This window comes from Varanus komodoensis, unplaced genomic scaffold (genome assembly GCF_004798865.1).
Source record: "Varanus komodoensis strain SLA01 unplaced genomic scaffold, ASM479886v1 scaffold57, whole genome shotgun sequence".
NCBI classification, from domain to species: Eukaryota; Metazoa; Chordata; class Lepidosauria; order Squamata; family Varanidae; genus Varanus; species Varanus komodoensis.
In genome coordinates, this window is record NW_025336182.1 from 1668742 (window position 1) to 1696602 (window position 27861).

At 59.7% G+C, this 27861-nt stretch overlaps 1 protein-coding gene across 2 annotated transcripts; it reads left to right on the forward strand.

Annotated features, from left to right (window-relative positions):
* Positions 1 to 521: 521 nt before the first annotated feature.
* ARHGAP30 (Rho GTPase activating protein 30) lies at positions 522 to 27577 on the forward strand. 2 transcript variants are annotated; one of them, XM_044449194.1, is made up of 12 exons: positions 522 to 1003; positions 9500 to 9602; positions 10293 to 10437; positions 11450 to 11532; positions 12319 to 12426; positions 14269 to 14396; positions 15505 to 15673; positions 17746 to 17846; positions 19422 to 19499; positions 21680 to 22180; positions 22979 to 23211; positions 24109 to 27577. In XM_044449194.1, exons 1-12 carry the CDS (start codon positions 895 to 897, stop codon positions 26365 to 26367), a joined length of 4017 nt encoding a protein of 1338 aa, XP_044305129.1. In that variant the 5' UTR covers positions 522 to 894; the 3' UTR covers positions 26368 to 27577. The 2 variants fall into 2 exon arrangements, with proteins under 2 accessions (XP_044305129.1, XP_044305130.1); XM_044449195.1 differs by having other exon boundaries at positions 22982 to 23211.
* The last annotated feature ends 284 nt before the right edge of the window (positions 27578 to 27861 follow it).

A 27861-nucleotide genomic window follows, 5' to 3' on the forward strand; every position in this document is an offset into this window, starting at 1 on the left:
TCACACAATTAGACTGAAAGGCAGTGTGGTGCAGTGGTTAGAGACATGACTTTGCTCCAGTCACTGACTCTCAGCCCAATCTACCTCACAGGGTTGTTGCAAGGATAAAATGGAGAGGAGGCACATTACGTAGAAGGAGATAAAGGCAAGGTATAACAATTAAATGTAAAAACAAACAAGTTCTTGTGTATGATTTCTGCCAGCCTAGAATTTTCCACACATTTCTGGCTATAGGCCACAAATCTTAGCTTTTTCTTTTGGTGACCTTCACCCAAGGCACCCACGGATTTAATTTGTACTGTAGGAGTTAAGTATGTGGCACGAAAGGGGAACCGTCAGGCCACACAAATCAGGCATCTGGGCATCTGTAAGCAAATGTGCACGCACATCACAGAGAGCAAGGAGAGAATTTTTTGTGCAAGAGCTGCTTCTTTGTGGTTTCAAAGATGCTCTGTACGGGAAGTTGGGTTTGAAGGCAAAGCTGAACTCACTTCCTGTTGAGTTTTGACTGAGAGCAGACGGGTAACGATTCTCTCCCCCAGCATCAAGCCCTGGGGCCTTGGCAGGGTTTTTGCCTCCCCACTTGCATGTTTCACGTCATCAGCTCCGGTCAAGAAACTCTTCACGCTGAACCTGTTGGACAGCCACCTCAGTTTTTATGAAACCCTTGGGCCTGAGCAGTTGGACGCCATGAACCCCAGCCCTGGATTTCAGGAAGCGGATCTCCCTGGCGGCGAGCCTGCGAGTGGAGCCTGCTGAAGGGGCCGGCATCGGAGCCGCCGCTGCGGACAGGGCCTGCCCTGGGTCCAATGACCCCAAGCGGCCTTGGGGGCAGAAACAGACGAGGAGGCTTCCGTGCGGACGGGTGGGGCACGCGGCCCGAGACTGGCACCCATGTCGCTCGCCATGAAGGCTCGGCAGAAGGTGAAACGGAAGGCAGCCGCCAAGGACCGGGTCTTTGGGTGTGACCTGGTCGAGCATCTGCAGTTATCAGGCCAGGACGGTAAGTGCTCTCCGTTTTCGTGGCTGGCAGTTTCCTCCGACATCCCTCGCAGAAAGCCTCAAAAGACCCAGGCCCCCGGAAAGCACAGGCCACACAGGTGGCTGACCGCCTTCCCGCTGGGCTGTGGTCTCGATCGCAAAGCCTCTGGGGCCTTTGCCAGGCGTGTTGCAAGCCCTCTGTGAACATGGGGAGGCTCCTGACGTCCCACTGTGCCTCGGGTCACTTCGCAACCACTCACCCCCAGTATCAGTCGACTCTGCCGAAAGCGCGATATATCTCCTGATTCATCTGCAGAGCGAAAAAAGCAAAACCAGCACCAAAAACCCTCGGCAGCCAGCCCAATTCTGGATGTCAGCAAGACTTTTTGTCCTGATTTAAACATTTGTATTTCTTTTGAATCGTTAGACCCCACCTTTTAAATTCCAGGGCAGTTTCTCACCAATGTTCAATAACACTTTATAAAATCCTTCTTAGAGCACCAGCATAAATGTAAGACAAAATAGGCAGAAGAGTCACGGAAATCAATGGGACTCGTTTCAATGACTTTAAGTAGCAGTGAATCCAGATCCAACTCTGTAACTGAATCTCTGCCAGATCCCTGTCCATTAACCTCACAAAGTAAACTCAACCGGGGGCCTGAAGGTGCAGAAGGGTCAGCACAAGATGCGACCGCTAAGAAGAGGCTGCCTGAAGGCGCACTCGGTGACTCCGGGGTTCGTGTCGGAGCATCCATGTGGTCTAGTAACACAAGGCCAAACTTACATCCAGTCACGCTAGGATGCAGCCGGGGGAATGAACGCCAGCCCAGGATGCTGCCACCCAAGTCTGGCCTCGCTCCCCCTTGTGCGTAAAGGGCAGTTTTACTCCAGATTCGCAGCATCAGACTGTATCTTGAATTCAGATCAAGTGCCAAATCGGAAATCTGGTTATTTCCCGTGAGCGCGTACCACAACAATGGCTTTCTTTGAGGAATCTATAGCACCCCATAAGCTCCACTTCAGAGGAACAAAATGCAACCGATCAGTTAAATCCAGCTTCCTTTGTGACACCAGTTGGTTAAAATGTCCAAACTGGAAATTTAAATATTCACATGTGTTTAAAATAGAATCAGTTGCCACCAAATCTTATCAAATAAAACAAGTGACATCAGTAAAACGCAAGCATTTCCTACCCCTGCAGCTTGGCTCCCGCATTCTGGCAGGCCTTGCATGTCTGCCCTCCAGGTCCAGCCGCGCTACGTACCAGCTGCCGGTTGATATATGGACTGATGGCTGGAGTACAGCTGTGATCATTTCAATCAACCATATTTGCAGTTTCCCTTTCACGTTCCGCCTTGCACGAATTGCATGTACACATGGCTCTAACTGGGTGCAAAAGCTCATGAGCCATGCTGTGAGCATGCCTCCCCCCTTTCGCTTTCCAGAAGATCGAAGAAAAGGCCTCCTGAGATACGGCTCTCGACTGAGCTCTAGGCTTTGCAGCACAGACCAGATAACAACACAGCTCACAGAATCATAGACCAGCAGAGTCGGACGGGGCCCAGAGGGCCGTTGGCCCAAGTCCCCGTTGTCGCAGGAGACCAGCCTGCACCAGCTCACTCAGAGGCCTAAGAGTCGATAGCGAGTAGCATCTTCCAGGCTGATGAGGCCTCTAACTACGGATTTAGTTCTAGCTGTGCCAGCAGTTGATTTCCAACCGTTCCCATTCCTCCAAAAGGGACTGGCTCTATCCTCTGGGAGGTTCGTTCCGCTTTGGGATGGGCAGCGGGAATGCTGGACATTATTTAATTGGTCTGAGCGTTTGGCTTGACAACGGACCACTGGGTCAGTGAGCTCACGCCGCTCCTCCTCTGGGCCTCTTTGTTCTACAGAATCCCCCAAATAAGAGCTGCCCAGTCCTCACCAGCCTCTCGGCTGAACTCGCTAGTGAACCTTGTTATCTCAACAATGCATCCCAACGCCTCCTTCAGAGTTCAGCTTTCTAGCTTGTGATGCTGCATTTCGAGAGAAGGTCCCGGGTTCACTCCCCAGCAGCATCTGCAAGGAGGAGTGGGAAACCTCCGACCTGAAACCCGGGACGGCTTCTGCTGCCAGTCCATGCTGAGAATGCGGGCTCAGACGGACTCGGCACCGCTGTTCATTAAGTGAGAGCTGTTTCTTAGCATCAGCTCTAAGAAGGTCTTCCTTGTGTACTGGAAGGCAATGCAGAAATAATTCTCACCAGAGATGAGCTCAGATACCCGGAAAGTCCCAGGCTTTTGTGAAAAGTTGCTCTCTCATTGGGTGCCGCCGGGTGGTTTTGTGGCTGGGCTCGCTTTGCAACAATCTGAAATACATCTTGCCATCTAAGGCTGCAAGAGGTGCCTCGGGGCTACTTCTCCCCTGCATTTGGGGGCAGACACCCACAAGGCTTTTGTGAGCGAACCAGATTATGCATTTCACATGCTGGCTAGGGCTGATGGGAACTGTAGTCCCAAGCTTTTGGAGGACCGCCAGTCGTGAGGTCAGGGGCAGTGGGACGTCGTGGTCGCCAGACCGCATCTCCAAGTCGCAGGATCATGCAGCGCCCTCGGCAGGGCCATCCCGCTTCTTCTCTGACGGAGGGGCTGGGCGGGCGTTCTGGGTGGGGAGGAGGGGGGCCACACGGCTGCTTGTCCTGGGAGCGCCTCCGCTTCCTCTGATCAGGAAGTCAATAGAGGGTGGATCGGGGGGGGGCAATTGGCACTCCCTCAAGCTGCTACCGGGGGCCCTCAAAACACGGCACAGCCAGGGACAGAGATGGGTCGGGGTGCTCCCATTTCTCCAGTGCACGGAAGGGAAACTGGCAGCCCGCCGGCCCAGCCCACCTGGCTTCCCAACCCTGACCTAGTCCAGGCTGTCGGACAGAAGCATCCCCGTGACCAGAGATGAGGTGGGGAGCCCTCATGCTTGCACCTGCCTCCCGGGGGGCAGGGGTTGCCAGCCCTGTGGCGCTCCCGCTGGGGAAGGCGTGGGGCGGGTGAGGGCAGTGCTGTCCACAGCGGCAGCCAAAGCCACAGATGCTGACGGGCATCAGGATGGTGGTGGGCCGCACAGCCCACCTCTCGTCTCCCCACTCTGCTGGAGGGGGACTGAATCCCCGCCCGACAGCCGGCCCCCTTCCTCCCGGAGGTGATTCGGTGCTTCGGCCTCATCCGCTCCGGCCAAGCGCATCCTTTGGCGAGTCAGGATGCCTGGGCTTGCCCAGAATCTGACCACGTGGCATTTTGCTGCCTTTGTGGCCTTTATGGCCTGCCTTTCCACCAAGAACGTCAGTGGTGCTCAGGGCAGCCGGCCGGAAGAAACCCAGGGCTGGTGGGACCGAAGCATTCAAAGAAATCACTCAGATTAGAAATGCAGTTGCAAACACGGCGGCCAGCGAAGGGGCCCCAGAGAGCTGCTTCCACATGTGGCCCAACGGACCACAGGCACCTCGGCTGCCAGCAGAGGGCCAGCACTAGGGGGTGGCTACAGTCCCCCAGCAGGCACTGCCAGTGTCTGGGAGCAGCCACCAAGAAGGCCCTTCCTCGCATCCCCCCAAATGTGGCTCGAAGGGCGTCCCGGGAAGGTCGCAGAACCCAAGTGGGCTTTGTTAGGGGGAGGCAGCCTTGCAAGACGCTGAGCTCTGTGGCCTTCGTGGGCACTGTCTGGCCAAAGGGGAGTGCGCACGTCGCTTGATATTTCGGGGGCTTCGTTTTCTGGAATCCAAATATTACACAAGAACCTTTTGTTTCTATTTTGTGGTAGGGCGTGACCAAAACTTCTCCCTGGCTGCTCTCAGGGTCTGGCGGAGAGGGGCCGGCCCCTCCGTGCTGGCCGCCTGCAGCAGCTGAGGCAGCGCACTGGACCCTAGCCCTGCTGCAGCTCAGCCAGGGCATGAAGGCAGTAAACACAGGGCGTCTCTGGGCATGTGCAGATCACCATGCACAAGAAACTGCAGTCCGGAGCTGCACAGGAAGTCCGGTGGCGGCGCGAGATCCCAGAGGCTGCCTGAGAGCTGTCCGCAGGGAAAGCCCCTCGGCCCTCCTCCAGGCGAGCAGGCCTGCAGCCGGCTGGGGCACACAGGAAGTGAGCCAGGCAATGCAGTGGAGCAGCCTTCGGTGGGGGCGCAGGGGGGTGCGGAGGCGGCTGAGGGGCCTTTCTGGCTCCGCCAGCCCTCGCCGTCTCAAGGGCTGTGGCAACTGAGAAGTTGAGCAAGAGGCAGCGGCCCGGCAGGGCTCTGCAAACACCCCTGGCGCGCGTTCGCTTGCTCTCTGCCGGCCCCACAGCTTGTGCTCCAGCAGCAAAAGCCCCGCTTTCTGGCCCCTGGGGAGCCGCTGTGCCTGGCCCAGCCCTGGCCGGCTGCCTCCTCAGAGCACCTTGTCAGGGAAGACGGCAGCGCTGCCTGAGGGGCCTCGCTGGGGAGATCCTGCCGCAATGGGGCTACCCCCGAGGAAGGCCCTTCTCCTGGCTGCCCTTTCCCCAGGCTTCCCCCGGAGGCGGAGAATGGTCCCAGCGGCATGGGAAGACGGAGGTCAGGAGAGGCATTGAGGTCCCATGCTGCTTAGGGCAAGCTGCACCATAGCCTCTGCTCATGTGAAGAGTGAGGGTCAAGCCCAAACTGGAACCTTCTCCCCAATCCGCCCCGTTAATTCACCCTGCGGGATCCACCTGCGTTTGCTGGGGAAGGCCCACAAGCCGGGCAGCTTGCCTCCTTGCGGGGCTGGGAGCCAAGCCGGGCAATGGCTCCCCCCCCCCAGCCCCTCCTGCCTCCTCCAAACTGCACCTGTGCTCACGGGCAGCCTGGAGCCGCAGCAGTGGCCTTCAGGCAGCTGCCCAGCCTCCAGCCCCTCGGGCCCCCCTGCCCTCCCACCACCTCCTCCATGGTGCCCCCATCTGAGGCCCTGGCCCTCGGAGAGCTGGCAGAGAAGGAGTGCCTGGTCCGCTCTCTCCTGCCTGAGGGGCAGTGGAGCGGAAGGTGGGGCGGAAGGCAAGGCCGGTGTGCCAGCCCGGGGGTCCGTGGGGCAGGGCGCCTGCAGAGGGACGCTGGATCCGTACGGAGCGCAGTAACGCCCACCCCCCAGTGTGGGGCCAAGGGCCCCATGGGGACAACGGGCGAGACCAACCATCCCCCGCTCGCCCGCCCTGCCCGCAAGAAATGCCTCCCACGGAAAAGCTCGGACCCCCTCCGGCTCGCCTCCTGCCACGGCAGCGCTCTTGCGTCCCCCCAGCACCGCAGGCGGGGGCACTTCCCCAGCACCTTGACATGCAGGAGTCCCGACCCCCAGGAGAAGTTTTAGGATTTCTGCAACCCCTGGATTTTTGGAAAGAGAGAGAAGAGGTGCATAATAACCAGGTGCTGGTACTTTATGGCTGGGCTGTTTTGCGGCTTCCTGGACACGGGGAGAGGGCACGGTGCAGAAGCGAATCCCAAAGCAAAGCTGCTGATTTTCTAGGCAGGCATATCCCCGTTAGGCGATGGCAGAGATGTCTAGTGAGCGGAGCAGTTGGGGCCACCCTGGCAAGGTGGAACCGGCTCATGCGAGGACACTCCATTCCCCAGCTTTCCCAGAGGAAAGTGCTCCTTTGTTAAATCCGCATTTACACAGGGATCAGTATGTTGTGTAAAACAATGGGAAAAACTTCCCAGACTCTTTTGTCCTGAAAGAAGCCTTTGTTCCTGCTTCAAGAACTTTACTGTGGGAGAAATTAGGAAAGAACATGTGTCTGAATAGAAAATTTTATCTGTAATTTGTAAACCCAAACAAATCCCCAGGTCCCCTTGGGTCAATGGAAGCAATGGCCAGCAAGGACTCCCCTCTGGCCCCATTTCTATTTAATATTTTTTAAAATGATTTGGAGCCACTGCAGACGTCCTTGCGCGAAGGGAGCGCTCCAGACCTTTAGGCTAGCAACCCCAATAAATGCTCCCACATAATTTTACATAAAACGAATTCACTTGCTGCTCTCTTGGAATCTCTTCGACTGCTCGAACAACAAAAGCTTCTGAATGTCTGACTCAGAGATTCTGGGATGCTGAAAGACAGGCCACCCAGTCTGGCTACTAGAACTCGTTCCCCTGTGCAATCCCGATTGTAATTCTGAGCTGGGAAGGTGTGCAGTCAATCCTCCTCGGGGCTTCCGGGGGAAGCATTGGCTCACGGTCTGTTTGGTTATTTGTGCGTGTATCTGTGGGCCGCTTATCGCTGCCAGGCCTTCCCCAGGGGGCCCACTGTTCTCTCTCACGTATCAGGCGGCTATTTTTATGGGTGGTGCATGCAAGACGGCAGCTAATTGACTGCGTCAGCTAAACAGTATCAGCCGTAGCCGGACCCGTGTCTTTCATCTTTCCCCTTGTGCTTGCTCTAAACGAGCTTGAGGTGCAGAGGAAAATAGGGCATCCCGGTCGAAGCACTGAAATGTCCAAACTGACCCTCATCGCCACCCACCCCCCGTCATGTATGAGCCCTATTGCTGGGCTGTAAATTGCCCCAGCCTGAAAGCCATTGGCCACACTGGCAGCATGATAGGTGTTGCAGTCCAATACTGAACCTGGAGTGCGGCGGATGTGTGTGCGTTAGGCCAACTGCCCATTGCCGAAAGAGCATCACAAAAGCTGCCGGCTGTGCCTTGCATGTCCCAGCCCGTCCTGATGCTTGGATGTAAAGGCACGTGTGAACACGGCCCTGCCCTTCTCGCTCGGGGATTCCGCTTCCAGAGGGCCTGGGGAGGGACTTGGACCCTGGAAGCTGTGCCTGGGGAGGCGGCCACATGTAGTTGCGCCAACAAGGTGCTGGTAGCCACTGTCCAGCGCTCTCCCTGGTGCGTCTACACTGCGGTTCTTTCATTCTCGGAGGCATTTTAAGAATGCTGGGGGCGGGGCCTTTAAGCCCTTTTAGTGCTTTAGCCTGGTACTTGCTTTCATTTGGGTTTTCTTCTGCATTTTTATCCCTTGTTTCAATATTTGCCTTTTATGTCCTTGATGTGTTACACATAAACTAGTGAACTTCAGTTACTGGGGTTTTAGAAGAACAGGAAAAAAAATAAAATAAAGGGGGCTTGTGAATTGCTTCCAGCTCTACTACTCCACGAGTCTATGAAAACCAAGTGGGGCTTATTTCAGGGTTTAGTAGCCCAGTGGGGACTGCTGCAACTCAAAGGCCAAGCGCATGAGGTGCAGGCAGAAGTTCCTCAGGTTCAGTCTCTGGCAACACCAGGTAGCACTAGGAAACCCTCCTTCCGGAACGGCTGCACTATCTGTGTGAGCAGTTCTGGCTAGATGGACCTGGGCCCTGATTCGGTGTTAGGCCGCTTCCGATGCTTCTGCAAGGAGCTGGGGAGCCCTCCTCGCAGCACTCACACAACCATCTGTCCAGGGGAAAGGAAGCCCCCGCGCTGCACCCCTTATGCCTTGCAAGCTTCCTGAAAGCACGCCGTCAGCCGTCCGGGAACCAGGATCGAGGCCTCAGGCTGATCCGGCAGGGCTCCTCCGCCCTCTGAAACGCGGCTGCAGGTCGCACCCCGCAAATGCGGCTGCTTTGCCAAGGGCCGCAACCGCTCCACTTCTCACTGCGTCATCGCCTTTCGCTTCCTGTCCCTGGTTCGGAAATGAAATGAACTCATAGCAGGACTCCACCCAGACAGCCCGCCCGGGGAGCCGGTTGCGTGGGCATGGGCGTGCACACCTCTCTTCCTGCGAGGTGCGCCTGGCAGGGGCGCCCCCGCAGGCCATGCCAGCCAGACTCCCCTTCCTCCCAGCCTCACCCTTTCCCGCTGTAACTGAAACGCTAAAGACAGGCGGCCTTTCTTAGCAGAAAACGGGGGTCGCCGAAAAACAATGACCGACAACCAGACGGTTCTAAAAGCAACCCGAACTGCCAGCCGTACGGTTTCTCTCCAGTGGGGGGGATGTTTGAGGGAACTACTGTCTGTCTCCTAATAAAAATGTATAGTGGACATTTGATCACTTTAAAACATACCAGTTACGAGTCATGCGAAAACAAAAATGAAACAGGTCCCTTTTATACATAAGCGATACTCCAACGTGCTAAAAGTTAAAACCTGAGCCGAGCCTTCCAAAAAGGAATGGGAAACTCGGTACTTTTGCCATCCACGCGGAGTAGCTGAGCCCCCACTTCCTCTCCCTGTCCTTTATCAAGAAGGGTGTTTGTGGGGCCATTTCCTGAGGGACTCCGCCGCCATTCCCCGCCCCGGGTCCCAGTGCTGGCTCCCAGTTCCACTATTCCGTCGCATCGTGCCTTAAATAAATGCCAGGCAGCCCCAACGCGTGGCACGGTGCGTCGGGGGGAAGCTAAGACACACGTGGTGTTAGGGGGAGACACTTTGGCCTCCAGGGCCAGGGCAGAGGATGCCCGTCCATGGAGCGCCCGGGAGACGCTGCCCCCCGGAGAGTGGCTTCAGTGGGAGCTTCCGGGGCCCCTTGGACGGCCCATCACAAGCTCACAAGATCCCCCCAACTGAACCTGGGCTACTCTCCCAGTTCCACAGGTCCTGAAGAGCTGCACTGAGTTTGTGGAACATCACGGCATTGTGGATGGGATCTACCGGCTGTCCGGCATCTCCTCAAATATCCAGAAATTAAGGTAAAATCGGGATGAGGGACCGCTGTAGCTGTTGGCCGGGTAGCGCACGTACTGCTTCGGCTGTGCCAAGCTCAGCCTCTGGGGAAAGCAGGGGCGAAACCGTCCCACAAAGTTAGTAGGTGAGCAGAGGGTCGAGCCAGAAAAGGGGCAGTCCAAAAGTGGGAATCATCGAGGTTTCGAGGTACCGGGACCTGGAACTCCGATGATGTTCCAGCAACAGCCTGCTCTCTGTGGGGGCCTCCAGGGCCCCACGCAGGACTCGGCCGCAGCTGGGAGGAGTCTTGCCAGCCCTTTACTCCCGAGGAGCTTTCCTCCGCACAGGGCCAGCCTCCTCGTGGGAGCCATCCTGGCCTGCCTCTGGAGAGGCCGCTGCCCTCAGGGGGCCTCCAGGGATGCCAGAAACCCAACTCCCCCGGAGTCCTGCTCTCCCAGGTCTGCTCACCTGAGCCGTGTGGCTCTGGGAGTGGCAGAGGCAAAAGGGGAGGGCGGTGGTGGATCTGGAGTCCTTCAAGAGACCCTCCGTGCCCGGGGCAGTGCCTCTGGCCGCCTGCCTGCTGCCTGCCGGGGACAAGAGCCCTGGGCCTTGCCCGGCTCCCTCCAGCTGGCAAGAGGGAGCGTGCCCGCCGCGCCGGCCGTCTCGCTTCACGCTGTTCTCGGTCTCCGCTTCCTTTGCTCCCTGGTGCTCGCCAGGCTGGAGTTCGACGCCGAGCGCAGCCCGGACCTCAATAAGGACGTGTATCTTCAGGACATCCACTGCGTGAGCTCCCTCTGCAAGGCCTACTTCAGGGAGCTGCCCAACCCGCTCCTCACCTACCAGCTGTACGACAAGTTCGCCGTGAGTAGGCGCCAGACGGCCCTCCGTGCCAGTGGGGGCCTTTCCCTGGCTGGGGAGTGCCTGGACCTGGGTGTCCCTTTACCGAGTGACACCGTTATTGAGACTTCCCTTTACGGAGGCTAAGCACAGAGGGCTGGAGGCTAGAAAAAGCAGGAAAAGGGGCATCCGCCCGGCCAGTCTGAAATGAGGTTTTTAAATTTTATTTAATTTTATATGCTGTTCCAATACTGAAAGTCTCTGGACGGCTTACAAAAAAACAAAAACCAAAGCAAATCATAACAACAACAACGCAGAACATACTGCATCCGGTAAATAATGATAAAAACAGGAACAAAGCCAATTAGCTGTTAAAATATTGGGAGAATAAAAAGGTCTTCACCTGATGCTGAACAGAATAAAGTGACAGCGCCAGGCAAGCCTCCCTGGGGAGCGTGTTCTGCTGCTGGGGCGCCACCGCAGAGAAGGCCCTTCTCCAGGTAGCTGCCCTCCTGATTTCCCTCAGAGGGGGCTCCCGGAGAAGGGCCTCTGCCTCCGCTCTCAAGGGGCGAGCTGGCACATAGGGAAGAAGGCGCTCCTGGGTATCCAGGACCCAAGCCGCTTGGTGCCCATCAGCTCCTCTGCAATCGCAACTGCCCAATGTTTTCTGAGTGTCCAAAGGCTGCCACATTCCCCCTGAAGAGCTGCTGAACTGGAGCTGCCAGGGCTGCCCCCCCCCCCCCGGCCAGGCAGAACTGTCCCATGTGCTTTGCTCTAGGAACAGCCTCCCGGGCAGCGAGGGGCCCCCAAGTCCCAGGGTGTCTCTCTCAGCCCAGGCTGGCCACTGGTTCTTCTCAGCCTTCAGACTCCAGGCCCTGCTTGGCCCCCTGGCTCCTGTCTCGAGGCTCAGTTCGGACGGATCAGGGGAACTGACCCCCCCCCCCAGTTATCAGATGCTCGGGGGAGCGAAGGTGGGGGGGGGAGGTGGGGAAGTTTAGCAAATCAGGTTGTGAATGCCGCTTCCGCTGCTATCCAGGATGCCGTGGCGATCCAGATGGAAGAGGGCCGGCTGGAGAAGATCAAAGAGGTGCTGAAGGAGCTCCCATCGCCTCATTACAGGTATCTGCAAGGCCCAGAAAGCGCCTGCCTTGAGGTCCACGCAGCCCCTCCTGCCGTGGAAGTAGGGACTGCGTGTGGGTCCGTCCGGTGAGGCCACAAGGAGCCCTGCCGGGCAGCTCCTCTGCAGCCCCAGCACCGGCCGCGGTTCCCAGGGTTGCCTGCTCCTGTGAGTCAACGGGGTGCAGCCACGGCAGGAGGCCACGCTGCCCCAGTGGGGCTCCAACCCACTGCGGGGATGGGATGGGATGGGGGAGCGGAGCAGCATGGGAGGCCGCGAGCTGCCCTCGAGGCATCCAGGAGGCAGCCGAGTCCTGCGCTGGGCGGGGGGCCGGGCCTCTGCCCCTCCCAGCTGTCCACTGCGAAGGTTCCCTGACCCCTGGGAGTCATTCAGACTGGCACCAAACCTATACAATGGGGTGCCCCCGTTTTTATCAGTGTCCTGGTTTTGGGGGGGTTTACCTATCTTGTTTTTGTGGTTTATTTTATTTTGTTGACACCTCATTGTAAATAAAATCCCGTTTACAAGATAACATGTTGGAAGCCGTCCAGAGATTGGACAGGTTAGAAATACCCCAAATAAGTAAATACGCGCACACACACACCAGAAGGCACCCAAAGGAAGCTAAAATGCCCTGACAGTTCCTTATTATTGCATTGCTCGTGTCCTCTTGCTGCTCGCTGCCCTGAGCACCAGTCGGTGCATGGACACCCGCTCACGCAGCCCCCTCACCTCTCCTTCCTGTCCGTTTCCCTTCTCCTCCTCCGCTTCGGCCTCCCACCTGCTAGGACCTTGGAGTTCTTGATGAAGCACCTGGTTCACATGGCATCTCACAGTGCGCAGACCAACATGCATGTGCGAAACCTGGCCATCGTCTGGGCTCCCAACCTGCTCAGGTGAGAACAGATTCTGCAGGATGCCGAGGTGGGACCAGGCTGGGGCTGGCGTGGGGCTTCTTGAGGCAAGCGGAGCCTGAACCGTGGCTTGGCTGGAGACGGGGGCTGGGGCCCTGCCTCTGGGGACTGGGGTGTGTGCCCGCGCTGACGTCAAGGTTTTCGGAACCCCAAGGAAAGTGATGTGCCAGGCCTAGGCTTGCTCACAAGGAGATTTGCTGAGTAACTTGGAGAACCGACGGTGCTGGCACATTCTCGGTGAGCAGACCGATGGGCAAGGCCTCCCTCAGCTGGAATGGGCAGTCAGCGCAGGCTGCCGGCCTGAGCAGGAGGTGCAAGCACAGCGGGCAGGCGAGTGCCAGCCTGTGTACTTCTTCACAACTCACAGCAAGGTGAAAAGTCACATCTGTGTGGTACCTGGAATGCCGTGAGGCCTGGCACTGCAGTCACGCCGAAGCCTGCCGTGGCTTCCCTGTCCTGGGTGCTTCTTGCACCGCTGGCCGAGGCACGGCAAACGCCTGGAAAGCTGCCGGGATGCCGAGGCCGATCAGCACGAGGCAGGCGAGGCGGGAGAGCCTGCCAGCCAACGCAGGCCATGCAAACCGCGTCCCCGGGGAAAACTGGGGCACCTGGGAGGCTCGCGCGGCTGTTCCCCTGCCTGTGCCCACACCGCTGGTCCGGGCGCTGGAGGGCGCTTGGGCAACGCCCCGCCGAGCGACCCTCCCCAGCCAGTCGGCCCCCTGCTGCCCAGCTGCTCCGCCTTGGCTGCCGCTGGCCCCTGCCTGGCTGCGGGTGAACGAGCGAGGGGTCCGGGCACCTGCTGCCCTCACACCTCGCTGCCCATGCTCCTGGCCAGAGCCAGGCCGGGAGGCTCCCGGGGCGGCAAGGTGCAAGAGGGGCAACTGGGGGCCCGCAGCCAGTGCCCCCCGTGCTCGCTTTGCGGCGAGCCCTGCTTATCACAGACTGTGCTGAGGTTTCTGGGACCCGCTCAGCAGCATTAGTCCAGAACCAGCAAGCTCCTGGGCAGGGAGCTGCCGGGCCAAGCCGAGCGGACCGGTTTGGAAGGAGCGGGCGAACCCCGCCACCCCATGGACACGCTCCTTCAAGCACCGGAGCCCCAGAAAAGCCACGCCGGCGGGACGAACAGGGCGGCCCCCCTGCGGGAGCAGCATTTCCGCTGGGCCAGCCAGGACATCGCCCTGAGGGTGCGAGGGCTCGGGTCCCAAGGGCTGCTTTGCCAGGCGAGCTGTTATAAAAGGGAAGAACGGGCCGGAGCGGGGTGCGGAGGGTCGGTGCGGGGTGGGATGTGTGGAGGCCAACACCTCAAAGATCCTGGAAGACGGCGCAAGAGAGCTTATCTAGACTGCAGGCCCCAAACATGGGAAAAGCGCAATAAGGCACCATCACACACACAGCCGGCCCTTTTCCATCGTGTGAGTTGCCTCAGGACAGCGCACGCAGCTCCATGTTATCCTCACAACGACAGCCCTGCGAAGTAGGTTAGGCTGGGAGGCAGTCCCCGGGCCAGAGTAGCCCTGAGGGAGTGTGGGCGAGACCCCCGATCAGCCAGCTGCCTGGTTCATGAGTGCAGCCTGGGGGCTTCACGGCCTTCCAGGTGTGTGGGGCTATGACCCACAAGAGGGGAGTTGTCCTCCAGAAGATCCGGAGGCTGCCAGGTCGGGGGGGGACGTGCACAGCAGGCCCGGCGCTCAGTGCTCGGTCCAGGGTGCCTGTGGGTGCCGCTTTGCGGGGCCCACTCAGAGGGCTGCACGGGCCCCAGGCCTCCCTCGGGCCCCGTGCCTCCCTGCACACCACTGACGCCTGGCCCTCTCCCTCTTCCCTCAGGTCCAAGGACATCGAGCTGTCCGGCTTCAACGGCACAGCCGCCTTCATGGAGGTCCGCATCCAGTCCATCGTGGTGGAATTTATCCTCACCCACGTGGAACAGATATTTAGGAACGCTCCCCTCCGTGGTGAGTCCTCCTGGGCACTGAGCGCCTCTGCAGCCCTTGTGCCGCAGCGTGAGGGGCGAGGGGGGCTTGCGCGGGGGGCACCTCAACTCAACTTTCCAGGTCCTTCATTCAAGGTATTGGGGCTTTTCTAATCACTTTTTAAGCCAACACCAGGCTGTTTTAACGGGACGCTTGGCCTTCTCTTCCGCAGCCGGAGTCCCTGCGACACCCACTGTCTGGAAGGGCAGTGGCGGAAGGGGTGGGAGGTGGGTGGGCCACTACGGGACCCTCCCAGTGATGGGACAGAGAGTAGGCCCTGCCCCGGTAAGCAGCGTCCCGAGGCTGGCACAGGCCCAGAGTCAAGCTGCACGCACCCAGTCCGCCAATAGCCCTCCGGTGCAGGCTGCGACCCAGGAGTAAGCCTGCACACGCAATGGGACTCCCCTCTGAGTACATGCAAAGAATCTCCCTGTTCAGTGGCATGCGTGGCACCATCAGGGGTGAGAGCAGCCCCCCGCCTCTCTGCATGGCCCAGGCCTCCCCTCAGATATGGCAGCCCATGATGGGCACCCTGCTTTCAGGGGGCTCAGAAACATTGGAGGGTGTTTGGAGAAGGGCAACGAAAATGACTGGGGGAGCAGAACCGATACACACTGGAACCAGCTGCCTGGTGGGCTCTCCCACACTGGAGACATTAAAAAAGAACCTGGGCAGCCCTCTGAGCGGGAGGGTGTAACGTGGTGTCCTGCAACAGCAGGGGGTTGGATTCAATGGCCTTCATGGCCCCTTCCAGTTCTGGTAGTCTGTGATTCTATGATTCTGAGTCTCCTGAGGAAAGGTGGAAGAAACTGGGGACATTTAATTGTGGGAAGAGAAGGCTGGAGCCCAGTTTTCCAGTACCTAGAGGGCTGTGATGCAAGACTGTGGGACACGGAGTCATGGGTAAAAATCATTATTAAGAGAGATTTGGAATGGACACTGGAGTTGGGGTCTCTGTTGATGGGGATTTCCCAGCAGAGTCTGTGGGGTGCTTTGGCACTGAGCAAGGGGGCGGGCTTGCCCCCCCCAGCCCCCCCCCGCCCCCCTCAGCTCTCGGATCTCCTCGCTGATTCTTGCTTTCCACCTCCAGTCGGCAGCCGCGAATCTCTCAGGAGGTCCCTCCTGCTTGTGGGGCCATCAGTCACTTACCCCGAAGAGAAGTACAGCTTCTCCTACAACGTTCCCGCTGTGCTGAACCAGGGGGACGGACCGCCGCAGATACGCCCGTACCACACCATCATTGAGCTCGCCGACAGCAAGTACACACCTTCCTTCCGCCTGGGATCCACCTCCCCCACGCGCCTGGGCTTGACCCCAAGAATCCCCGGACTGGGTTTTCCTCGCCTGGTGCCTCCCACGCATCTGGGGGGTGCCAGGCGGGAGAATATGGGTGGGCAGAAGGGGGATTCCCATGGGCAGAGGGTTGCGGCTTCGGCTCCCAGCCCTGCTAGCCATACCGGGAGGAGGCCAGGGTTGGAGTGTGCGCCACAGCACTAGCCCTGATGTGCAGCACAGGTACCATGAGTCACCTGCCTCCACCCTCACCTGCCTCGGCTCCTGCCTCCCCTGGATGGAGTGCCGAGTCCTGCGCTCTCCTGGCTTCACCGTTGCCTCCGGCCCCCATCGTTCCACCAAGACCTCTGTCATGCCCCCACTCGGGTGCCCAGGCACAGACGCCGGCCGGCTCACCCCGGCCCTGCCACAGGGGCTGCTGGGAGCTGAGGCCCCGACTCCTTCTGCCCACCTCCGTCTGGACGCCATGACAAAGCACTGGAACAGACCGTGCTTCACCCCACAGATGGGCCTGTTTCGCACATACGGCCGACTCACGGTTTATTCAGCCCATGGCATGTGAAATGCTAGACTGGGAGGAAGCCCCCTGTTAACAAACCACACTTTGCTGTGTTGTGGAGCCACGCTTGTTTGAACCATGGGTGGCGTTGGTCTTGCCCGGCTCCAGAGGCGGTGGGCAAGAGCGATCTTCCAAGGCCCCATGCTCGGCATGCTAGCGCATCCGGACACAGGGAGGGAACGGGCAGAGGAGGAGGGCACCGAGCCACCTTGGGCCTGAGAAAAGGAACCTACGGCCTGGTGGTCTGTTGCATCAGCTGCAGCAAGAACAAATGACTGAAGGAGCCATGGGTTAGCCTCAAGCGGGCCATTCTCCCCCGTGTCTGCGCGCATTTATTTCTTCCTGCCCTCCTCAGCCAGCACCGGTGCTCCTGGGAGGAGCTCCGAGTCTGCACATGGCCGGTGCGCTCGCTCCTGGATGGGCCCGGACGGTGCATGCACCCATGCTCCACATGCAGACTCCGGCCTTCATGAACACATGCCTGGTCAGCATGGGGTGCCCCACAGGGCTGCCTGGGGGCGTCAGAAGGAGGGGCAGGAGTGCCCTGGCCAGGTGGGAAGGCAGGCCTCTGTGCCCCCTCCGCTGGTGATGCCCAGAGCGAGTCCTGCATGATGCACCCCGCGGAAAGCCCAGGCGCTGCGCTCAGGGTCCCCTGAGGCGGCACGGCGGAGGGCCCCAGGCCAGGCCAGGCCAGGCCAGGCTGTGCTGGGCGGGCAGAGGTCTCCAGAGAGGCAGGGCCGGCGGCACCACGAGCGGCTGCCAGGGTCCCGTGCCCTTCATCCCCTGCGGGGGAGCCAGAGCCACCTGCCGGCCCTCCAGGCCGTCCTGACCAGAGGACCGTCTGGAGTCAGGCAGGTGGTCGGCTTCCGAATGGGGCAGGAGCTGAAGCCGGGCAGGGCGAGACCAGGCCGAAAAAACTGACCGGGCCGAAAAAACACCTGGAGTGGCTGTGGGGCTGTGGGGTGTGGCGAGGCCTGCCCCCCCCCCCCGACTGGGCTGCGTGAGGAAAGTGCTGCACCCTTTCCAGCCAGTATTGGGCGGTGCTGTCCAGCAGGAAGGCCTCCCCGCGGCCTCTTCCACCGCCCTGGGAGGCCTGGCTGGTGGTGCAGTGTGGCGGATGTCTCAGCCCTGCTGCTGGACTGCTGGGGGGAGACGGAGGTTGACTGGCTTGGCTGCAGCAAGCGGGGCATCCCCCGGGTTGCAGCCGGCAGACACCCTGTGGGGAGTTCTCCCAAAGGGGGGGCAAGAGCCCTATAGAATAAATAGTGGGAAACAGAATCGGGCAGAAGCTCAGCCTCCTTTTTGGGCAGCAACCAGGTCTCGGGCTGTCCCTGAGCCCCCCCACCACCACTTCTGGGGATGCAGGCAACTTTCCGGGCCATCCGGAAGGGCATTCGCAAAGGGGCAGTGAGGGGGCTTGCCAGGTGCCGCGCCCCCCCCCCCCGCCCCGTGGCTGAGCCCCACTGCTGCTCTCTGCAGACGGAAAGGCTCCATCAAGGCCAAGAAATGGAAGTCCATCTTCAACCTGGGCCGATCCAGCAATGACTCCAGGCGCAAGTCACACAAGCCGGAGGACAAAGGTGAGCGGCTGACTGTGCCCCAGCGACCTGCGCCTCTTGTGCAGGGCGCATCACGGAGCACGGGCAGTCATGCGCCCCGCACAAAAGCAGGCACCTGGGACCATTCCCTGCATTCATCGCCTCCTCGCTGCAGCCCCAGCAGGAACATTTGCGCCCCGCGTGCAGCCCAGGGCCCCGATTCGGATGGTTTCTGGGCACCTGCCCGCCAGCCCCGCCGGCTTCCTTCTGCCCGGGCGGGTTGGAGCTGCCGGGGCCGGAATGAGCCGCCTGCGAGTTCTGCTCTCGCCTGACTGAGGAGAGCGGAGTGCCTGGCGGTGCTGGGGCGGAAGTGTGCTGGGGGGTCACTCACCTGCCGCCCCGTGAATGTTAATGCAGACGCCGTGCCTGGAAGGGCGGTGCTCCGAAACCATCCCACCTCCATGTTGCAGTTTATTTGAGGAAGGGCACATCCCGTCGCTTTGCGATATCCCGGGTGGTTTGCATGTTCACATTCATTCTCCCCCACCGGGCTGTTGTCGAACCGTGGGGTGGGGGTGGGGGCACAGAGGCATCTTGCAGCCCTGGAGACTCCTGCTCTGATGCACCTCCTGCTTGCAGGAAGCGGCCCCCAACCAATTTCCCTGGTGGGGCAGCATCCTTCAGCAGAGGAAGACTCCTCGTCCCTGGCATGGATTCTGCCAGGGGCATTAGAATGGCTCACACAACGCCGTGGGCCTCGGAGTTCCACTGGGTGGGCCTGGTCAGAGCAGCAGAGCAGCCCCACCGCGGGGCTCAGACGCCACCGCGGCTTATCACCTCCTGCGAACCCAGCCTCCGGGCGAGGCGGGACGATCCCTTGCGCGCAGGGTGTCCCCACGGTGGCCCGCAGGCCCTGCTGTGCCCAGGGGGTGGTCAGGCAGAGCAGAGCTCCCTGGGGAGCACCGGGGAAGCGAGGAAGAGCGTGGCCCGAGGAGAGCGCGTCGGGCAGCTGCGTGAGGCCCGGACGTGGGTGGTGGCAACGGTCAGGGGGCCGAGAGCAGGGCGCGGGTGCAGGGAGAGGCTTGCTCCAGGTGGACAGGGCCAGAGGCACATCTAGAAACAGCCCAGGGTCAAGAACCAGCAAGACAGGGAGGTCCAAGGGCGGGCAAGGTAAGGAGGCTGCTTCTGGGAGCCAAGCAAGCTCGGTGAGGATGGCAGGGCCGGGCCGAGGGTGGAGGCAGGAGCAAGGGGCAGCTGCGGTCGAAGCGGGCGGGCGGGAGGTGGCAGGGCGCCCGCGTGGCCGTGGCAGGTGCAGCCCCCCAGAACCCACCCCAGCAGCGCCCCTGCCGCCCCCGCCCTCCCGGCCCTATCGCACGTGAGGGCGCACGCGCCCAGCGCACGGGAAGCCCACAACTCGTTTGGGCGCTTCGCCTGCCGCCGTCGGCTGGAGAGCAGCCCTGTCGCTCCCCTGGCGGAGGGGCTCTGCGGTTTTGGCTCGATGGCGCGTCAGGCGGGCCACTAAGCCACGGGGGCCAAATAAAGCCCACTGCGAGCCACGGCTCCGCAGCCGCCGTGGCCGAGCAGGCGCAAAGGGACTCGATGCCCCCTCTCTTCCAGACGACAAAGAGGGCAAGACGCGGCTGCGGCCAGCCAAGAGCATGGACTCCCTCAGCTCCCTGCCGTGCGCCAGCGACGGTGAGTGCGAGCGCCCCGGCACGATCGGGGTTCCCGGCCGAGGGACACCCCCCCCCGGCCTCTGGCCGGCTCCTCTCGGGGCACGTGGGGGAGGGGAGCAGAGCTGGAGAGGTTCTCTTGGTTTTCGCTGCTCTTGTTCCATGTTCCTCATTTTCTCAGTGAAGAAATGCAGTGGCAGGAACTTCCTCCCAGCCCGAGCGAGGGGAAGCACCAGCCCCAGAGCCGTTTCATGCAGCCCCACTCCCCTCAGCCGCCCCACGGCACGGCTCCTTCTCTCCTGCGGCAGCCGGGAGGGGCAGCTGGTCGACTGAGGCTGATCACAGGCATCCCAGCACCCCCAGGCCTTGCCACAGGAAGCCCCCCCCCCGCAGGGGGCCTATTCTGGGGCAGCTCCAGGGGGAACTGCTGAGCAGTGCAAGCTGGAGCGTGTGCACTGGGGAGGAAAGGGTGGACACCCACATGCCGGGGAGTGCATGGGTGGAGCTGGGGTCAGTCTAGATGGCCGGGGAGATCCCTTCTGACTTGATCTGCGTCTGTTTCTGTGTTTTAAGTGCACTGAAAAGAGAGTGAGAAAGGCATGCCAGAAAGAAAAACTGCCTGCCACCCATTATTTAGCCGATGCAGATCCCTCCTTTTTCTGTTAGAGCTCAAAGCAGCTTACACCCAAGCTTATCCCCACAACAACAACCCTGCGAAGTAGGCTGGGCTGAGAGTCTGTGGCTGGCCCAAAGGCACCCAGGTGGCTCCCTAACTAAGCGGCGACTCGAACCCCATCCCGCTCCTGCACTCTTAACCACTACACCTCTCTTTGGCCAGCCTTCATCGCTCGCACGGTCCTGGAAAGAGCCCCCCTCTGGTCAGCCGCGGGGAGCAGCAGGTCAGCCCCTGGGGCCGGGAGCCCGGAGCACGTGCCCCGAAGTTGCTCCTGGTCCCACGCAGTCCCTGCTTCGCAGAGCCAGCAGCCAGGCCAAAGGCAGCGTGGCGGGGGCTCGGTCTCCTGAGAGCAGGGCCCAGACCCTCCGTCCGTCTGTCCGGAGTTCCCCAGAGAGCCGCCCTGCCTCTCCGGGCCTCTGCCCCTCCCCCACCACGTTTGGGTGGGGGCTTCCCAGCTTTTCGCCCGTTTTGCACAGTTGCGAGGCTACCCCTAGGCTGAGCTGCCCACAGACGGAGCTCTGAGCCGGCAGCTCTGGCGCTTTCGCTCCACCCCGTCCTGTCCTCTTGCCTCCGAATGCAGCCCGAGCAGGACTCCCCTGGCCCAGAGCGCTGCACCCGTCGAAAAGGAGAGCGCTTAGCTGCCGCGTTTCTGTGACTTCTGCTTTATTTGCTAAGACAAATGTATCTGCTTCATTTGAAGACAAATGTATCTGCTTCAGAGTGGCCGATCCACCAGCCAGGCCCCTGACCGAGGCTGCCTCCCTGGGGTCCAAATTCAAGCATGCTTGCTTGCAGAAAGGCCTCAGTTGCACATCACACCAACCCAGGACACGGCCTGCTGAACTTTCAGAGGTTCTGGTCTGTGATCCCAGCCAAATATTTGCTAATCAGAAGCCTATGGTTTGTGCTTGTCGATTCCAATTTGCTTCCGTCATGGGTTGCCCTCGCCGTTGCCATGGGTTGCTTCACCAGACCTCAGAGATGGCAGGCTCGAGTGGGGAAAAGCTCAGCTACTCAACATGGTGGTGCTACAGTGTTGTACAGGGCAGGAAAAGGAAGCAAGGGACAAGCCAGAGACTGAGAAAACTTTGGTTCAGTAGTCTACCATTAGGGCAACAAACCATGGGTTACCCATGGGTTAAATTAGCCCCTGATTTGCATTGTGTGCAAACCAGGCCACCTGAAATCCACTCTGTGGGTGGATTATCCATTCTCCAAACTTCTGCCATCATTCGAGGGACATTCACACAGTTCCTAATCACGTTTCCTCCAAAATAAGTCTTGACAGTGAAGCTTTCTCCCCGGTACGTTTGTTTAGGGTTGCAACCTAAAGGTCTTTAGCAAACCCCTCCCTTTAAATGAGATGTCACTTAAAGGCGAGACCATCGTGACTGTCTTTCTCGGGGTGATCCGACAGCACAGTATGTCGCCATGCAGTGGCCGTGGGAAGCTTGCACTGAACGAACTTGGGTGGGATCCCCCATCTCCTGGATTCGTTTTGATCCACTTCTCTCTTCTGGGTGCAGACCACACCCTGCTCGGCAGGAAGAAGTCCCAGAAGCAACTTACTCTGGACCGTGAGGGTTTTGACGGCCCCGTTTCGCTCGACAGCAGTTTCCTGGAGTCAGATGAGTATCCAGACAAGGCCAAGGTGGAGGACGTGCACGGCGAATCCGAGGGCGAGGCCACTGCCAAGTCGGAGCCCACCACCCCCAAAGTCAGCCGGTCGAGCCTTGTTGGGGTGGCCCCCCAGGGCCGCTCCCCCAAGGCCACGCATAACAGGGCAGAGAAGTGCGCTGGGGTCCACATCTCGGGGCCTTTCTCCGTCACGGTCCCATTCCACATCACCTCCAACCTCAGCTTGTCCCGCCTGACCCGGGGACAGGAATGCCCGGCCCTGAGCCACTTCAGCGGGGAGAAGGAGGCCCCCGAGACCGCGGGGGCCACCGACAAGCCGTCTTCTGAGCAGAAGGAAGCTGAGATGAGGCCGGTGCCCGCAGCCGCCCTGGATAAGGAAGGGCTTGCAAGTGAGTACACCCAGCCTTTCCACAGAAATGTGTCCCATGGAGAGCAGGGGCAGTGTGACAGGGCCAGTGGGTGTCAGAGCTGTGGGGCCAGAGCCAAAGAGCAGGTCCCGGGCCCGGATTCCTGCGGAAGCAGCGCTTACAGGGCCCGAGAGTGGCAGTGACGGCCCAGCATAGGCATGAGGTCAGGCCACAAGTCACAGGAGATCAGAGGAGCTCAAAGCCAGTGATGAAGCCAAGCGGGCGCACCTAATAGCCAAAGCTCTCTGGGTGGTTTGTAACAATTTAAAATAAATAGAATATACACACTTAAACGCGTAAGACTAGTATAAAATAGAAGACCTACTGGCAGTACCAAGATTTAAAATACACCTGATGCAGATTTTAAAAGGGACTGGTGCTAAAGGTCCCGGGAAAATAAGGTGCCAGGAGGGATGCAGCGTGGGGGCCAGGTGGTCACAACAGAAACCCCCCTCCAGGTAGGCACTCCCATACCTGACTTCTCTAGGAAGGGACTCCTGCAGAAAGTCCACTGAGGAAACCCTTGGGGTTCGGGGAGGCATATATGGAAGGAGATGATTCTTAAGGTAACCTGGCCCAGAGCGGCTGAGCCCTTTGAATTGGGCCGGGACACCGAGCGGCAGCTGGAGCGGAAGGTTCCAGGCCCTTTCCACAGTGCATTGCAGTAGTCCAGCCAAGTGGCTACCAGGGAAGGGGGAACTGTAGCCTGCCCGCCCACCCAAGTCCAGGAAAGGACACAGCTCATCCACCAGCCTTACTTTGGCCTTTCATGCATACCAGAAGAAGATCCCGCCGCAGAGGAGGAGACCCGGATTTCGCTGGAGGTCCAACACACCTTCTCCTTCTTGGATTGCCAAGATGCCTGGCTGGGTGACAGCCTGGATGAGAATCAGCCCTGCAAGGGCTCCGATGTGGGGCCCGAGTCGGTGGACTGCAGCGTCGGCTCTTTGTCGCTCATGGATGATGACATGGGCAGCGGGTTCATGAATGAACTGATAGGAGACGGGATGCAGGTGAGTCCCATGGCCACCCCGCAGGTGGCAGAACCTCAGTTTCAATTTGTGAGGAGGTTCGTGGGAAAGGGCAGCCATTTGAACCTCCGCTGCTCTATTGCCCGGAGCCCCAGGATACCTGCAGTCAGCGGACAATAATGCATTGCCGGGCAGAGGCAAACTCAGCTGCCAAGTTGCGCAGGCAGCCTCCTCACCTGCTAGTCACATGCGCCAATGCAGAGAGTTAAGTTTCCAGGTAATCTTAGTACAAGCGCATCCTGAAGTCCTTAGGCAGGACAGAATGTTCTAATGTTCTTCCATCCCGATTGAATGGCTTCCTTGGCAAAATCAGCCCGAATGCGATACAATCTCAAGTCCCCTTTTGCCAGCGCATGGAAACAGCACGCGGTCTTCCTTTTGGTGCTGAGGATGCCCAGTGCCAGTAATTACTTGCCCCGTCCCCAAATCTCTGTCTGAACAGCAGAGTTCACAGCACGCCCACCCACCTGGCATGAGGGTTGAGTGATCAGGATCAGCCTCCACGCGGCTCCCCTCCCCACAAGCACCTGGTTTCAGCCACCGCAGCCCATGTTGCACAGACAAGGCTTGTGTCCTCAGGCTGCCCCTGCTCTTGGGGAGCGCGGACCCGAGCGAGCCTTCGCTCAGCCAGGAGCCCCGCGGAGCGCCCAGGGCCTGGCCACGGCTCCGCAGCTGAACCCACCTCACGGGGGTGCTTTGGGTTACCCCAGGTCAGATCTGTGAGCAACCTGATGGGTTTTCCAGCTGTATTTCTGTACTTACGTATTAACTAAAAAGGGGAAACCACCAAGGATCAGTTTGAGAAAGGGAAGGCTGAAGCGTGTGTGTTGGGCCCCTCTTTAAAGCTCCCTTTTCTTCCTCTGATTTCTTCACTCCTAGCTGGAGATGTTTTCCAGAGTTCAGCAGCTGGATTACTTGTCCATCGAAGACTGCATGAACGAGCACTCGGAGGAGGACGACGACCAGTACTACCTGGCCATGGGGTTCACAGAGGAGGAGGACACGCCCAAGGAGGCCGACCACGAAGAGGTCTACCTGACCGCTTTTGACGACCTCAGCCCCTTAGCCACGGAATTCCAGGAGCTCCTGCAGCCCGATGAGGCTCAGGCCCCACAGTTCCCTCCGCCAGGGAATGTGGTGGAAGAGCAGCCCTTCAGTCTGGCTGGATGGGCGTTACCTGCACACCCAACTGGCTCCCATTCCGGGGAAGCTGGAGTGCAGGCTCAGCCTAGTAGCCCTCCAGGCCACGACGTGGGGTTCGTCGACTCGCACACGGATCCAGAGCTAGCCAGCCCATCCACAGAGGAGTTGGGCGTGTCACCACATCCCGGAAGCGCTTCCACTGAGCTGGAGATGCATGCGAAGGGTGAAGCTGAGCCCGCCACAGGACAGCCTTGCTTGGTGCAGGGAGAGGGTGTAGACGCCACCCATGGAAGGGATGTGCCTGAGCGGGCGGAGTGCTTGGGGCAAACGGCTTGCCCTGCAGGAGTCTCAGAATCAGCCCACCAAAGATCCCTGTCTCTGGAGCATGAAGAACGATCCAGCTTTGACCACGAGCCGCAACTACACGCTCCAAATGCTTCTGACGTTGAGCAGGCTGGGTGGTCCCCTTGGGCCCCCAGTGCAGAGGCCGATGGGCCGCCCCAGGAGGGGGCTGGGATGTCCAGCCAGCACATGGGCTGTGCGCTTCCCTTTCAAGAGGCAGAGCAGCTGCACAGGGGAGGGGTGGCCCTTCTTCCCCAGACAGAAGACGGGCCTTCAGCCCTGGAAGGTCCTGCCCTGCCAGGCGCTCTGCCTTCCTCCTTGCTGGGCAGCAGTTCTGAAACCGACCAATCTGAGAAAGCGTTGCCCCCAGTGTCGCCTGCCCCGCATCCTGAGCAAGCAGCTTCCTCTGGGGCAGCCCCACCAGATGCCCCTTCGCCTGACAGCTGCATTGACCCCATCTCAATGGCTGCTGCTTCTCCAGACAGCCGTCCAGAAAGTCTGCTGCAGAAACCTCGGCATGCACCGCCCACGGACCAGAGAGACGCCCTCAGGCACGGCCTCTGCGATGGAAGCGTCCACATGAGACTCACCTCCAGCTCCATCAAAGTCCAGCATGTGAAATCCTTCCCGGTGGTGCCTCCAAAGCCTCAGTTTGCGAAGATTCCTCCTGCCTTAACACCGAGAGCCCCAGCCAGGGAAGCCTCCACGCCAGGGGCCAGTCCACCGCCAGCTCAGGACTGCAGGAAGAAGACGGAGAACGGGCTTGACAAAGGCTCTCTGCACAAGCCCCTTCGCCCCGTCAGCCTGGACGCCCCCTGGGGCCCTGCAAGTGTCAGTGCAAGCACGGATCCCCTCCTGGCTGCTCCAGAGCCATGGGCCCCTTCCAGGAACTGCTGCGGGGATGGCGGGGCCCTTCTGAAGCAGCGCAATTCCATGCCCGTGAGCCTGGAGCACTACGGCCCGGACTGTGAGAGCGGCAGGGATGCGGCCCAGAGCCCCCACATCTCCCTGTTGGATGGGTGCAGCTTTTGGCCCCAGGGCGGTCCGCGTGGCAGGGATGGGCACCTTCCGGTGAAGTTCTCCCTCCCGGAGAGGAGCTCCAACATGCACTCCGCGGGCCAGGACGGCAGAGGCGAGCCCTCCACGCCGCAACTCCCGCCGGCTGCTCTGCCGGAGAAGGGCGTCGGCGAGGCTGGCGGGGCCGCCCCGCAGAAGCAGCGGTGGGTCAGCTGGCGCAACGGGGGCAGCATGTCGTTCGACGAGGCGGTCGCCCTCGCCAAGGAGAGGCACGTGGCGCAGGCCCCCGTGAGGAGGATGCAGACCTACTGCTACGGAGACTCGGAGGCCCTGCCGGGCCCGCCCGGGACCGAGAGGCCTCCCGCTCAGCCGAAGCCCGCCCTGCGGCTCCTGGGACAGCGGCCCCTGAGACCCCTGAGCTGCCTGGCCGTGGCAGAGGGGCCCGCTTCAGGGAAGCCGCTTGCGGCCCAGGCGCCGGCCGAGACCTCCCCAGACGGCCGGCGGCCCCCGAGCCAGGAAGAGCCCTCCATCCCCGCAGACCCCCAGCCGAGGAGCAGGACGGGCTTGTCGAGGGTCGGCCGGTGCCCGGCCATGACGGAGGAGTCCTCTCACAGCTCGCCCCAGGAAAGGCGGTGACTCTCTTCGGCAGGCGAGCCCGAAGGTGGCGCTGTTTCTCCTGCTGCGCCAGCGCTGGGGGCGTCCCGCTTCCCGCCTCGGCCCTGCAGGAGCCCGTGGGCCGCAGCCGCAGGGGGCGCCTCCCCAGGCTGCGTTCCACAAGCACATGGAAGGGAGCCGTGGATGGGAAGGGGGGCGATGTCCCCGGAAGAATCAGCTGCTTAGGAGGAGCGCCAAACGGCATCCAGCAAGTTGGAACGCAGGAAGTCTCAAGTGTCCTGCTCATCGAAATGACCAACTGGAGGCAAGCTGCTTTAAATTGAACTCCCCACTTTGAAATGCATGTATTTCCTGTGGAAGCAAGCCCAGGGTCTGGTTTCTCTGGCAATTAAAACGGATTGCTTGGTGTGCAGCTAAGCAGACTTTTCGCAACGTATGAATGTGATCCCAGATCTTTGGCCCTGCTCTCCACACCACCGTTTGCTCTGAAGCTTATAGTAACTCGGAAGCAACGAGTGGTTTAGCTCTTCGTTTAAGCATGTGAAGTACTAGATTAATTAAGGTCACTCCCTCCAGACACTGATCTGGAAGTATCCCGCGAAGTCAGAATGTCTCTGTACATGCAACACACACAAGTGGAAAAGGAGACGAGAGGGAACGGAGCCACCGAAGAGCAAAGGGGCATATCCCATTCCTTTATTGTCCGGCCAGGTGAGCAGGACAGGGTTGACCGCCCCACAAGCTCCACCAGCTGGAGGAGCTGCACACAAAACGGACTCCCTCCTTCACTGTTTCTGGGTCTAGCAGAGGGAGGATCCAAGTAGTAATGAAAAAGGAGCCAGTCTTGACTGCCCCTACAGATGGGCTCTGTCCAAGGCTTCCTGGTTTGTAGATCCGTTCCCCAGAAAGAGTATGTGTGGTTTTGCATTTCAATTCTGTGATATATAAAACCCTGTGGAGTTGCTTGTTTATAAATTAATGGGTCAACGTGAGCGCAGTACTTGAGAGTGTGCAGACAATTCACATTCGTTCTTACTTCTTTTCCCAGTCAAATGCAGTATTGGCAAATTGATTTTGTCCATTGTTTTCATGGACAGTGTCCACTTTTCATATGCATGGCGTTTTAACTACTCTCTGGGAAAACAAGCTCAACCAATTCTACTGCTCCGGCACCACAAAAATGTAACCATTCATTGACTGAAGTCTTAATAAATCATCCTTTTAAAACTGCTGAGGGCAGCCCCTTAAAGGGGGCCAAAGCCCCATGTTCTTCTGTACTTAAGGTGTACAGATAAGAAGCTGTGGAATCCCAGTGTTCTAACAGCTACTACAATTGCAGTAGGCTGACGATGAATGAGTTTTATTAGCAGGAGGTCTCCAAGTCGATTACTCTTTCGACTGCATTTCCAAGTCGATTACTCTTTAAGCAACAAGATATTGGGACTTCTCAAGCCCACAGAAACATAGAAACAGAGCAAGTCAGAAGGGGCGTCCTGGAGGGTAAGGTGTCTGGGC

Excerpts from the sequence above, each read along its gene's own strand:
- ARHGAP30 (XM_044449194.1), top strand. The coding sequence starts at position 895 with ATGTCGCTCGCCATGAAGGCTCGGCAGAAGGTGAAACGGAAGGCAGCC. Across the intron at positions 9,603-10,292 it reads TCAAATATCCAGAAATTAAG|GCTGGAGTTCGACGCCGAGC; the intron begins GTAAAATCGGGA and ends GGTGCTCGCCAG. Across the intron at positions 22,181-22,978 it reads GGATAAGGAAGGGCTTGCAA|AAGAAGATCCCGCCGCAGAG; the intron begins GTGAGTACACCC and ends CATGCATACCAG.